This window comes from Ailuropoda melanoleuca, chromosome 14 (assembly GCF_002007445.2).
Source record: "Ailuropoda melanoleuca isolate Jingjing chromosome 14, ASM200744v2, whole genome shotgun sequence".
NCBI lineage: Eukaryota > Metazoa > Chordata > Mammalia > Carnivora > Ursidae > Ailuropoda > Ailuropoda melanoleuca.
Genome location: NC_048231.1, coordinates 36789733 through 36802008, shown reverse-complemented (window position 1 = coordinate 36802008; position 12276 = coordinate 36789733). Strand labels below are relative to the sequence as shown.

Genomic DNA, 12276 nt, shown 5'->3' with positions numbered 1-12276 from the left:
TCCATAGAGTTAAGAGTCTGTTTCTTGGTTTGTCTGTCTCTCTTGTTTCCCTTTTGCCTTGTTTCTTAAATTCCACATGAGTGAGATCATATGGTGTTTATCTTTCTCTGACTGACTTCACTTCGCATAATACTCTCTAGCTGCAACCATGTCATTGCAAATGGCAAGATTTCATTCTTTTTGATGGCTGGGTAACATTCCAGTGTACGTATCTGCCACATCTTCTTTATCCATTCATTGGTCAGTGGACGTTTGGGCTCTTTCCACACTTCGGCTATTGTAGATAACGCTGCTGTATACATCGGGGTGCCTGTACCCCTCTGAATTAGTATTTTTGTATTCTTTGGGTAAATACCTTGTAGTGCAGTTGCTGGGTCATGGGGTAGCTCTATTTTTAACTCTTTGAGAGATCTCCGTACTGTTTTCCACAGTGGCTGCACCAGTTTGCATCCCCACTGACAGTGCACGAGGTTCCCCTTTCTCCGCATCCTCGCCCATACCTGTTGTTTCTTGTCTTACTGATTTTAGCCATTCTGACAGGTGCGAGGTGGTGTCATTGTGGGTTTGATTTCTGTGTCCCTGACGATGACTGATGTTGAGCATCTTTTCATGTGTTTGTCGGCCTTTTGTATGTCTTCTCTGGAAAAACGTCTTTTCATGTCTTCTACCCATTTTTTAATTGAAATATTTGCTTTTTTGGGTGTTGGGTTTGGTAAGTTCTTTATATATTTTGGATACTAACCCTTTATCAGGTATGTCATTTGCAAATATCTTCCCCTATTCAGTAGGTTGCCTTTTAGTTTTGTTGATTGTTTCCTTTGCTGTGCAGAAGCTTTTTATCTTGATGTGGTCCCAGTAGTTCATTTTTGCTTTTGTTTCCCTCACCTCAGGGGACATAGCTAGTGAGAAGTTGCTGCAGTCAAGGTCAAAGAGGTTGCTGCCTCTGTTCTTCTCTAGGATTTTAACGGTCTCCTGTCTCACACTTAGCTCTTTAATCCATTTTGATTTTATTTTTGTGTGTGGTGTAAGACAGTGGTGCAGTTTCATTCTTTGGCACGTTGCTGTCCGGTTTTCCCAACACCATTTTTTGAAGAGACTGTCTTTTTCCATTGGATATTCTTTCTTGCTTTGTCAAAGGTTAATTGACCATATAGCCTTGGGTTCATTTCTAGGTCTTCAGTTCTGTTCCGTTGATCTGTGTGTCTGTTTTTATGCTGTTTTGATTACTACTACTTTGTAGTCTAACTTGAAGTCTGAGGTTGTGATGCCTCAAGCTTCGTTTTTCTTTTTCAAGATTGTTTTGGCTATTCGGGGTCTTTTGTAGTTCCGTACAAATTTTAGGATTGTTTGTTCTAGACCTGGCGGAAAATGCTGGTGGTATTTTGATAGGGACTGCACGAAATGTGTGCATTGCTTTGGGTAGCATAGACATTTTAACAATATTTGTTCTTCCAATTCATGAACATGGAACGTCTTTCCATTTCTCTGTGTCTTCCTCAGTTTCTTTCATAAGTGTTCATTAGTTTTCAGAGTACAGATCACTTACCTCTTTGGTTAGGTTTATTCCTAGTATCTTACTGCTTTTGGCACAATCGTAAGCAGGATTGATTGCTTGATTTCTCTTTCTGTTGCTTCATAATTGGTGTATAGAAATGCAACACACTTCTGTATGTTGATTTTGTATCCTGCAACTTTACTGAAATTGTTTATCAGTTCTAGCAATTTTTTTGGTGGAGTCTTTTGAGTTTTCTGTATATAGTATCATGTCTTCTGCTAATAATGAAAGTTTTACTTCTTTGCTGATTCAGATGCCTTTTATTTTTTTTGTTGTGTGATTGCTGTGGCTAGAACTTTGGTACTATGTTAAATAACAATGGTGAGAGTGGACATCTCTGTCTCGTTCCTGGCCATACAGGAAAACCTCTCAGTGTTTCCCCACTGAGGGTGATGTTAGCTGTGGGTCTTCCATAAATGGCCTTTATTATGTTGAGGTTTGCTCCCTCTAAACCTACCACTTCGTTGAGGGGTTTTCATCATGAATAGGTGTTGTACTTTGTCAAATGCTTTTTCTGCGTCTCTTGAGAGGATCCTATGGTTCGTATCCTTTCTTTTATTAATGTGGCGTATCACGTTGATTGATTTGTGAATATTGAACTACCCTTGCAGTCCAGGAATAAATCCCACTTGATCATGGTGAATGATTCTTTCAATGTACTGTTGGATTCAATCTGCTAGTATTTTATTGAGAATTTTTGCATCCGTGTTCGTCAGGGCTATTGGCCTGTAGTTCTCTTTTTTGTGGTGTCTTTATTTGATTTTGTTATCAGGGTAATGCTGGCCTTATAGAATGAATTTGGAAGCTTTCCTTCCTTTTATATTTTCTGAATAGTTTGAGGGTAGGTATTAACTCTTCTTTACATGTCTGTAGAATCCGCCTGGGAAGCCATCTGGCTCTGGACTTTTGTTTGTTGGGAGATTTTTGGTTACTGATTCAATTTCTTTCTTCGTTATGGCTCTGTTGACATTTTCTATTTCTTCCTGTTTCAGTTTTGGTAGTTTACATGTGTCTAGGAATTTATCCATTTCTTTCAAATTGTCCAGTTTGTTGGCGTGTAATTTTTCATGATATTCTCTTAAGATCATTTGTATTTCTGTGGTGGTATTGGTTGCTATTTCTCCTCTCTCATTTGTGATTTTACTTACTTGGGGCCTTTCTCTTTTTGTGAGTCTGGCTAGAGGTTTATCGGTTTTATTAATTTTTTCAAACAACCAGCTCCTGGTTTCATTGATCTGTTCTATTGTTTTGTTTTTTAGTTTCTATATCATTTATTATCTGCTCTAATCTTTATTATTCCCTTCCCTGAGGTTTCACTTGTAATTGTGTGTGTTTGCTGTTGTAAACTACTTTAAATCCTGTGCAAACCAGATTGGGTAGGAAGAAGTGAGTGAGTGAGTTACCATCTACCTGAACGGACAGAGAAGCGCTCCTCCCGAGGAAGCTGCCCAGGTCGCAGGGAAAGGGCGGTTTGGTCTGTGGAGGCAAACTGTGGCCCGTGGCGGGGAGTCTGAGGGACTCTGCTGTCCTCAGCCCCCTGTCTGCATGTCCACATGCGGGAGAAGTGCTCTCCGGGCCCGGGTTTGACATCAGGGTGGAGGTGGTGGTAGTAGTAGTCCCCAGGCACAGGCAGTGTAGACACCGACTGCAGAACCCACAGAGCCGCGAGATGGGCCTTGGTCCTTCTGAGCAGCCACAGCACTAGAGACTCACTACCCCTCAAGTCAGAGCTTCTGGCTCGTTTGTCCTTGGGTCGTGGCTCACGGTTCAGTTCAGCGAGCCTGCGTGAAGGGTTTCCTGTGCACTTTTCCTGCATACGATACAGAGGCATGAAATTGATGGGCACGGTTCATATCCTGAAGGAGTCTATAACCAAGACGACAGTGGCACCAACCACTGTCATTCGTGAGCACCCAGGCGCTGTGCCCCATGTGGTGCGGACGTCGTGTTCATCCTCAGCAGGCTCGTGAGGCATAGGGATTCTCACGTGACTGACGCGGAAACTGCAGTTCAAAGAGCAGGAGGAGCGTGGCCCTCAGCTAGCAGGTGATGGCCCTATGTCGGGGCCCGGCCTGCGCCCCAGGCATCCCACGTGGCTCCCGCTGGTTCACAAAGGACAGGATCAGTGGAAGAGATCCCAGCACTCCAGGGGTCTGGGTGAACCAGCGTTTGACCGGAGCCAGGCTGAGGAGCGAGGGCACTGGTCCCTCTCTGGGGTGGCCACACGTGCACTCCTGTGGTGGCCGGGTGAGGGCACAGAGCCCCTGTGGGGACGCAGAGAATCTGTCAGGGCTTTGTTACCTGCGGGCAAGCAGGGGAGGGGGCCTACTCACGAGGGCTTTGGTCACATGGTGACACGGCCTCATGTCGCCCCTTATGGGGGGGGTTCATGTCCCTGTTAGAGTGAATGAGCCCAGTTTCACTGTTAAAAGTAGCAGAGAAAGAAGGCACTGCTTGTGCCCTTTAGCTTTCCAGTGTTGAGGGCAGAACCTGGGTGGGTTTAGGAAGAAAACAAAGCCAGTGACCTTAGTGAGGGGGCTTCTGAAAAGAAATCTCTACCACTCAGGAAGCATGTTTCAACTTTTCAGCACTTTATACAAAGAATATAGACTATAGGATCCAAAATATAAAAACCCTGAATTTTATCATGATCTTTTGCTAAGAAATGCCACTTAATAAATTTTTTTTTGAACATTAGATTAACTTTTTTTTCCCTTAAAAAACAACCTGGTTGAATCATTTTAGGTCCGCTGACTCTCTTTAGTATCTCTTTAGTCATAGAAAGACAATTTGTCGTGTCAAGACAATTGATGTATTCTTTGAATTCCTCTAATACTAATAAAAGTTTGGTTTGCTGGCAGCCGATTCTTGGGTTTGAATTGTGAATAGTGACAGCTGTGGGGCATTTGGCTCTGAAAGAGATACTGTCTCATGATTACATAAGAAGTTGGGGTGTATTTCTTGAGCATGAATACGATCAGCATGTTTGGGTCTCTTGAAAATAATGTGCCAGGAGCTGAAACGCTCAGAGCAGTTGCTGAATCCTTTCCTTCTCTTAAATGTATTTGAAGGTAATTGAGATGTTCACTTATGTTTACTTGTAATTTCTGTTTAGATTCCTGACAAGTGAGGGATATAGGCACATTTTTCATTAACTAAGGTTTTTATAGTCCATTTTCTTATTTCTTTCGGTTTGTGGTTTATGTGTTATAAGAGGAGATAAATAGCTTTGTCAGGCCCTCCGCCGCCGTGCACACCAATCTGATTTAAATTTAGAAGGGTCACTGGATCGCTGTGCTGTCACCCACTTGTACTACTTACATTGTTCACCTGAACGTCTGGTTGACCCTGCTGGTGTGACGGAGCGTGTGGTTTGCGGGAAGGCTGTCGCAGAATGAGGGACGTGTCCCTGTAGATTGTCCTTAGAACGTATCTTGTGAAACTGTCTGAAAGCTCTCAGTGTCCCTCATAAAAGCAACGAGAGGTGGAGGGCCGCGCCAAGGTTTGTTCTGGACTCCAGATTGGGAAAGCTAGCACTGATTTACTTTGGAGAGCCTGGAACCGCCTGGCCCATCGATCCGGGGGAGCTTTTCACCACAGGAGGGTGACGTCGCTGGGGAAGATATTTTCCAAGGTGGGCTGCTTGTTAAAATGAGAAGCCGTGCTGTTTCCTTCCTCACAGATGGCTGTTTGTATTTCTGCAGAAGAATTGAAGGAACATTTGCTGGGAGATAATGCTCTCGACAGAATCTTCACTTTGGGTAATTCTGAATATCCTGTTAGCTGGGACAATGAGGTCAGACTTTGGACATTTCTTGAAGATCGAGCCTCGCTTCTTTTAAAAACATACAAAACAACTATTGAGGTAATTAGATCACTTCAATGAGGATTTGAGCTTTGTCATGTTTTCAGGGATTTTTAAGGAGATTCCTTCCTAAATGACTCTCATTAGCAAAATCGTTGTATATCTGATATTTTTCATTCAACTTACTAATATTTTCCTATTTAACACATTTATACTTATCAAAAGAATCCTGTTGAGGCCTTCCTTGTTGACTAGAAGATGAATTTTAAAAATTATTCAACACTTTTCTGTAATTCTGAGTTTTCATTTGTGCTTTCCAGGTTTACCATTGTGCCACTGACTTCACATGCTTCTCATGCCCTTGTTTGTTCGTTCGTTCGTTCATTCATTCATTCAGCCCGGCACTGAGCCCTGGGACTGGCAGTGCAGGAGACAGACAACGGAACGATTTTTAAAATAAGCCAAGTTCCCTGTCGGACACGGTGTGGCGCCGTGTGGTTGAGGCTCACCATTTTGGTTTTATGACCACTTTCTCGGGTTGTAATTTAAATACAACACAACCCACGCTTGTAAAGTGTACATTTTGATATAAGCACATAGCCCTGCAGCCACTGCCACAGTCAAGTTCTAGAACCTTCTGTCACCCCTCACATTTCCCTCGTGCCCCCATGCCTGGCAACAACTGATCTGCCTTCTGTCTCTGTACTTTTGCTGATTTAGATTTCTTATAATTAATTTTGCTCTTTTTCATTTCCAGGAAGACAAATCCTTCTTGAAAAACCACGACCTTTCTGTTCGCGCAACAATGGCCATCAAGCTGCGCTTAGGAGAAAAAGAGATTTTGGAAAAAGCGGTGAAGAGCGCGGCTGCGAACCGGGAGCACTACCGCAAGCAGATGCAGGCAGGGGCCCCGCTGCCCCGGTGCGAGGAGAGTGGCGCGGCGGGCGCCAGGCTGCCCCTGGCCTTGCGGAACCTGGAGGAGGAGGCCGGGGTGCAGGAGGCCCTCACCCTCACGGAGGCCGTCAGCAGGGCGAAGGCCGTGGAAAACGGGCTCGTGAATGGCGAAAACTCTATCCCCAACGGGACCAGGTCAGAAAAGGAAAATTTAAATCAGGAGGAAAGTAAAAGAGCGACTGAAGGCACCAAAGAATCTTCTTCAGACGGCGCTGTGGGCGCTGGGGGGCAGCAGCTCTGAGAGGACGCGCCGTCTGTGGGGAGTGCAGTTGAGCAAACGCTGATGAACCGTCCATTTACATCGCTGTGTTTTCTCGTTTTTTCTTTCTGCAGAGAGGAAAAGATGTTTTTGCTGCTTTATATAAAGATGATTTTTTTTAAGTTATTTAAAAAAATCTAGCTTCCCTCTTTGATTAAGATTGCCATCTTGCTTCTGGGCAAAACAAACAAGTTATCAAGCCACCACGAGGTGCTTTGGAAGATTCTGTAGACCCATTGTGGGCAAATGTGTTTTCTTCCTGGGGAAGAATGCAGTTGTGCTCTCAGCTGTGCTTTTGTGGTCCTGTCATCTTGACAACCGGAGCGAGAGCCGCTCTGCCTCCTGCCAGCAGGACTGGGGGGCGGTGCTCTGGGGCTCAGCGTGGGGGGGGTTTGCGCAGCACAGAACGGGCTTGGGGTTTGGAAACTTGAGGGTCGGGGCGAAACCTTTTCTTTGTTTTTTTCCTAAAAGAATAACACCCCGGTACAAGAAAAGTGAAGGTGGCAACCTTATTTTTAATAGTTTTAAATGTTGATGATAATCCTAATTATATACACATGTCTAGTGATTTCTAAAGATTTGTTGACTTTTTGTGTTTTGTTTTACTGTGTTAAGAGCTTGTCCTTTCTCCTTGAATCACAGTAGGACATGCATCATCCTCCTAATTTTAAATGTTGGCTCTGATTTTCAAGTGTTGCATATGATTTCCCGCGTCGGTCCCGGAGGGCTGCAGATGGCGGCGGCCCCCGGTCGCCGTGGTGGTGTTCAGAATGCGGCGGCTCCCTGGCTTTTCTGGTTTTCACAACAAGCTAGAGATTTTCAAAGCTACACTTTTGAGTAAACAGCCTTATTAAAAGGAAAACATGATTAATATTTTTTGTCTATTCCTTTTCTTTAAGTGGGGACAGGCCCTTTGAATTGAGCCTTGGCGCAAACCATCCTGCTTGCTCTCGGAGCGGGTGTGCACGCGGCCTGTGCACGCGGCCTGTGCCCGGTGCTGTGCTGGCCCCAGGGATGTGGAGCTGCACGATGGGCCTGAGGTCAGCCGCGCCCGGCCTGCAGGGGCTGCCCTGGGGAGGGCCTGGCAGCAGCAGGCACACACCAACAGGGGTGCTCTTACGTTTTCGGGGAGTGAAGGCCTGGGATGGTGTGCCCAGAAGCTACCAGCTCTTAGGCCGCACATGGCTGGTCTTCCTCAACTGCAAGTTTGCACATCATCTCCGAGCTCCTAACTGCGAGGGACAGCACTTATTTTGGAAAATGCTGTGTAAATTATGGGCCCCGCCGTTTTGGTGACCGTTGCTGCACGCAGGTGGTCTTAAGGATGTTCTCCCTGTTTCTCCTAGGAGAAGACGCGGGTCCGCAGATAAGTTACTTAATCCTGCTCTGAGGGTGCATTGCCTTCTAGAGCTCAGGAGGCCGTTAAACACGAGGGGCAGGTTTCACTTTTACACGTGGTTGGCGGCATTACCGGTGTTGACCGATGCCCGTAACTCTCCCCCACGTCGATGGGCCGGCAGCTCCGGCGTCTTCCTAAGGGCGCCTGTGATTGCAAACCCCCATCAGCCTTGTAGCCGATATGCTTTACCAAAGACTTGAGTAGCCTGTGGAGCCTGCAGATCCGTTTCCAAAAGGCAGAACTGTGTATTCGAGGCGCTTTCTGTTCTGGTATAGAAGCCCCCCCGTAGACTCGGACTTTAATCACCAGATGTCTGTAGATACGTTTTCTCTTTGCTTTCAGAGTTAAGTCTTGTATTAAATACAGTCCTTGGAAAAATTATATACAGTTGAGATGTAAAACAGTGTCATGAGACGGGGCGGTTGTTAGAATATTCCCTGGAAAAGACACGAGTCCAGATGGAGCTGACACAGGCCTGGTGGGGGTCGGGCTTCGGGTGCTGGCCCGCACAGCAGTGCTCTTGGGGGTCATCATGGCCCCCTGGGGACTCTGTTTCTTCTCTTACTTGTAAGGTGATTATCAAAAGTCCCTGCTTAAAAATTTGGAGACTGCTCTGTCTGCTAACTCCCCACTGACATGTCTGTTTGTTCAGGTAATTGGACCAAAAAGTGATTCTATACATTAGTCTCCCAGTCAAGGATGGCCTTTGCCTTTGTGACATAGAAATGGTGCTCATAAGAACAGAACTCTCTCTCTCTTTTTTTTTTTAAAGATTTATTTATTTGAGAGCTAGAGAGAGAGAGTGTGTGTGTGAGCGAGCACAGAGGGAGAGGGAGAAGCAGACTCCCCACTAAGCAGGAAGCCCAATGCAGGGCTCCGATCCCAGGACCCCGGGATCATGACCTGAGCCGAGGGCAGACGCTCAACTGACTGAGCCACCCTGGTGCCCCAAGAACAGAACTTGTCACTGTGGGAGGATGGAGTATCTGTCAAGCAGCCTCGCTTCCCTGAGTTGGGTGGAATGGCCCTCAGCTGACCGTGAGACCACGGTGCACATGAGTCACCCTCCTGCCCTGTTTTGGGGTCGCAGATCCAGTGCTCGTGCACAAACACTTGGAGCCACAATGTAAGCATTTGAAAATCGAGGAAAAGTGATTAAATTGGCATTGAAGAACCCTCACTGCCATCTGTCACAAAAATAGACCTTTCTCTCAAATCAGTTTCAAGTTTACTTTTTTCTTAATGCTTCTGGACGGGAGGCTGTTCAGGGTAGTCTCTGGAAGAACGCCAGCCCCTGCTTCTGTTTCTTAGCTTTGCGTGTTATTTGTGTAAACACTTAGCAATTAGATTGTACCAGCCTAGAAAAACCACCCAGTTTCTCCACGCAAACTGGCATTTGATAGGTGACTTCCCCCAATAGTTTCTAGAACAGCCTCACTGAATGATGTATGTATGTATTTGTTTGTTTGTTTGGAGAGAGATACAGGGTAAGACATTAAGAATATTCTCAGGTTCCCAATACAGTACACAGGGTTATGGTAAATTAAGCCTTCACTTAAACATAGGAATTTTTCTGTAAATGATGACTTCCCGTATTTTTTGGTGGTTACTATGTACATGTTGGAGTGAAAGAATTAAGGGAAAAAAACCCCCAAAACTGAAGAAAGTACCTGTGACTTGAGCTTAGCCCTAAAGTAGGACTGTCCGTAAAGAAAATGAGGAGTCATCGTGGAGGCTGGTTTTGGGGGGTGAGTTTCAGAGAGCCCAGATCTTAAAGTGCTGTAACCATGGCTACGGGAAGAAGCTTTTTATGTGATATATTGTGCCATGTTCGTATTATTGATCTGGCAAAACGAGCATATTCAGTCGGGTATAGCTGATGTCCCGAGCCAAGATTTGGGCTCAGTCAGATCTGAATGTCAATTTCAGGCAGCGTAGAGTAGAATCCAGTCACCTCGTTAGGGGTCAGCCTACTGTCTTCATCCGCAGCTCCTTATATAATGTATTCCTAAGATGCCGTGTGTAAATTGAATTCGAGTAACTGGAATTGTATTTAAATGCACTGGCGAATTTGTTATTCAAATGACGCTGCAGTGCTGGGCCTGGGTGCGCTTGGGCAGAGCACAGGAGGGGTGGGTCCCGTCAGAGTCTCCGCAGAGGCACAGCCGGGGCCTGCGGGTGGGGAGGCAGATGGCCCCCGAGTGAGGGAGCACTTTCTAAGGACACCCACCAGCAGGGTGACCATGCTGAAGACGGTGTTCTCAGTGTCCGGGGTGCTTTGATTTTGTTAATCACTTTGCAGAAGCGTGGGGAGGCCATCCGCAGTGGCCAGTGTGCACATTCCCAGCACAGGCTCGGGTTCGTTCCTCTCGCCGCGGGACCGGGCACAGTCCGGACGTTTTGTACCCTCCTGTAAGATAACCGTGCTTCCTGCCTCTCCCGGCTCTGGGACGACCCAGTGAGCTCGTGTGTGTGCAGGCTGGTGGCACAGTGTGTGCACGTGCCGAGCATTCAGGAGATGTTCGTTAGGACTCTGTTCTAAGTCTGAGCCATTCTCAGGAGGCAGAAAATGTTCGTGGGACTGGGCGTAGCAAAAACGGACCCTGCTCTGCAGACACGCAGCTTGCCTCTGTCCATTGACTTGAGGAACTTCAGAGCTGGACTTAGCGGGAGTTGTGTTCCTGGTGCAATGGCAGCTTCTGTGAGTAATTCAAGATTCCCAGAACCCTTGCTGCCCTCAGGGTGGCGGGCTGGGCCCTTGAACGAAGAATCTGGGCAGACCACACCACAGCATTAGAGGGGTAGACTGCGTGCTGTAGTACTGGGGGGAGAGATGGTGGGGGAAGGACCTCCGACAGGCCGTTGGGTCCGTTTGTGCGCCCTGCAGTGGGGGCAGGGAGAGCCAGGAAGTCCATGCCTCTGGGGGAGAAGGGATCCTGCAGGGACTGAATCCTGAGCACCGTGCCTGCTACCACGAGGAGAGCCCCCAGGGGGTTTTACCAACTTGTAATGAATAAGCTTCTTTAGGTGAAAGGATGTAGCAATTGCCCCAAAGGCGGCGGGTGTCTCCTGCAGAAGCAGGACAGGAAGGCAGAGGAGTCTTTGTGGACTCAGAGCGCCGATTTGTGGAGTTGGGAACGTTCATGCAGATCGTCACACTCATCAGCTCCGACTCACACATACCTGTGTGTGAGTGTGTGCACGAGCATATGTTTTACATACGCAAATGTGCACACAAACACGGACATATGCATACATGCATACAGCTGCGTGTGTGCGTACACACGTGGGTATAGCACTCTGTCAAAACTCGCATCTTTGGTTCCAGGCCACGGAGAGCCCCCCAGGCATGGCCTAGGCCCCGCTGCACCCCCGCTTATGGGCACGTGTGCGGGTGTGCAGGTGGCGTTCCGTGGCCGTGCTGGCTCAGCCTCGCGTCCTTGGTGTCCGGCGTCGTTACTGGCACCTCGGGCGTGCTCTGCACGGCTCCCCCACTGAGGGGACGCCTCCTCCCTCCCGGAACCACGTTGGTGTGGAATCTCACCCCTTGTTTCCTCTTGTACCCCGACCCTTCCAGAGTGTTCCGGTAGAAGAGGACCGTGTTGTGACTTGAACCTCAAAGCATCCTTTCCTGTCTTACCAGCGCATGGTTCTGGGGAAGCTACTTGTAGGCTGACCAGGGCTGCTGAAATCAGAGTGCCCGACTGGGTGGGGCTCTCGGGGCCCACGTGCCCCCCGGGAGGCTCGTCCGGTGCCCTGTTCCTCCCTTCCCAGAGTGTGCCGGGACCCCCCCCCCCACCCCCGGAGCTCCCATCCTCACACGCTGTCCGCCTTTCATGCACGTGACATTTGCTCTCCCGGAAAGAAACCCACGAACAAAGGCCCCCGCCAGCGTAAATGCTGGTGAGGCTCCGTCATTCAAGAGCGTTTGCATTTGAACCTACAGCCAACATTTTAGACCCAAGGAAACCGTTCGTCCAAAAAACATGGATGGCCTCTGAAACCAGGCAGACTTAACGTGGAGTCCTGGTCGCTCCTTTGTCCTCTGTGGTCTGGGCCCCACGGCATGTTTCTTGAGGTTCGAGGCCTTGATTTTGTTTTTCCCGTGGAATGGAGTGACGCCGGTGGTGCAGGGAGGAGGAGCTGTTCTGTGGGACTCCGGCACGGAGCCCGGCACACAGTAGGTGCTCAGGAAAACGCTGCCAGCGTTACTGGAGTGTCGTGGTGGTGAGCCTGGGAACTCCACCGTGGCAGGACCCCAGGCTCCGCATCCTGAAGGAGGAGGTGCTGTGTGGACCCCGAGT

At 47.9% G+C, this 12276-nt stretch overlaps 1 protein-coding gene across 1 annotated transcript in view; it reads left to right on the top strand.

The window, feature by feature from the left end:
* Positions 1–7446, top strand: part of SETD3 (SET domain containing 3, actin histidine methyltransferase) — a 64107-nt gene extending 56661 nt beyond the window's left edge. Inside the window, exons 12-13 of the mRNA XM_002917459.4 lie at positions 5260–5420; positions 6118–7446. Coding sequence (XP_002917505.1) covers positions 5260–5420; positions 6118–6555 — 599 coding nt within the window. The 3' untranslated portion in view covers positions 6556–7446. The remainder of the gene's footprint in view (positions 1–5259; positions 5421–6117) is intronic.
* The last annotated feature ends 4830 nt before the right edge of the window (positions 7447–12276 follow it).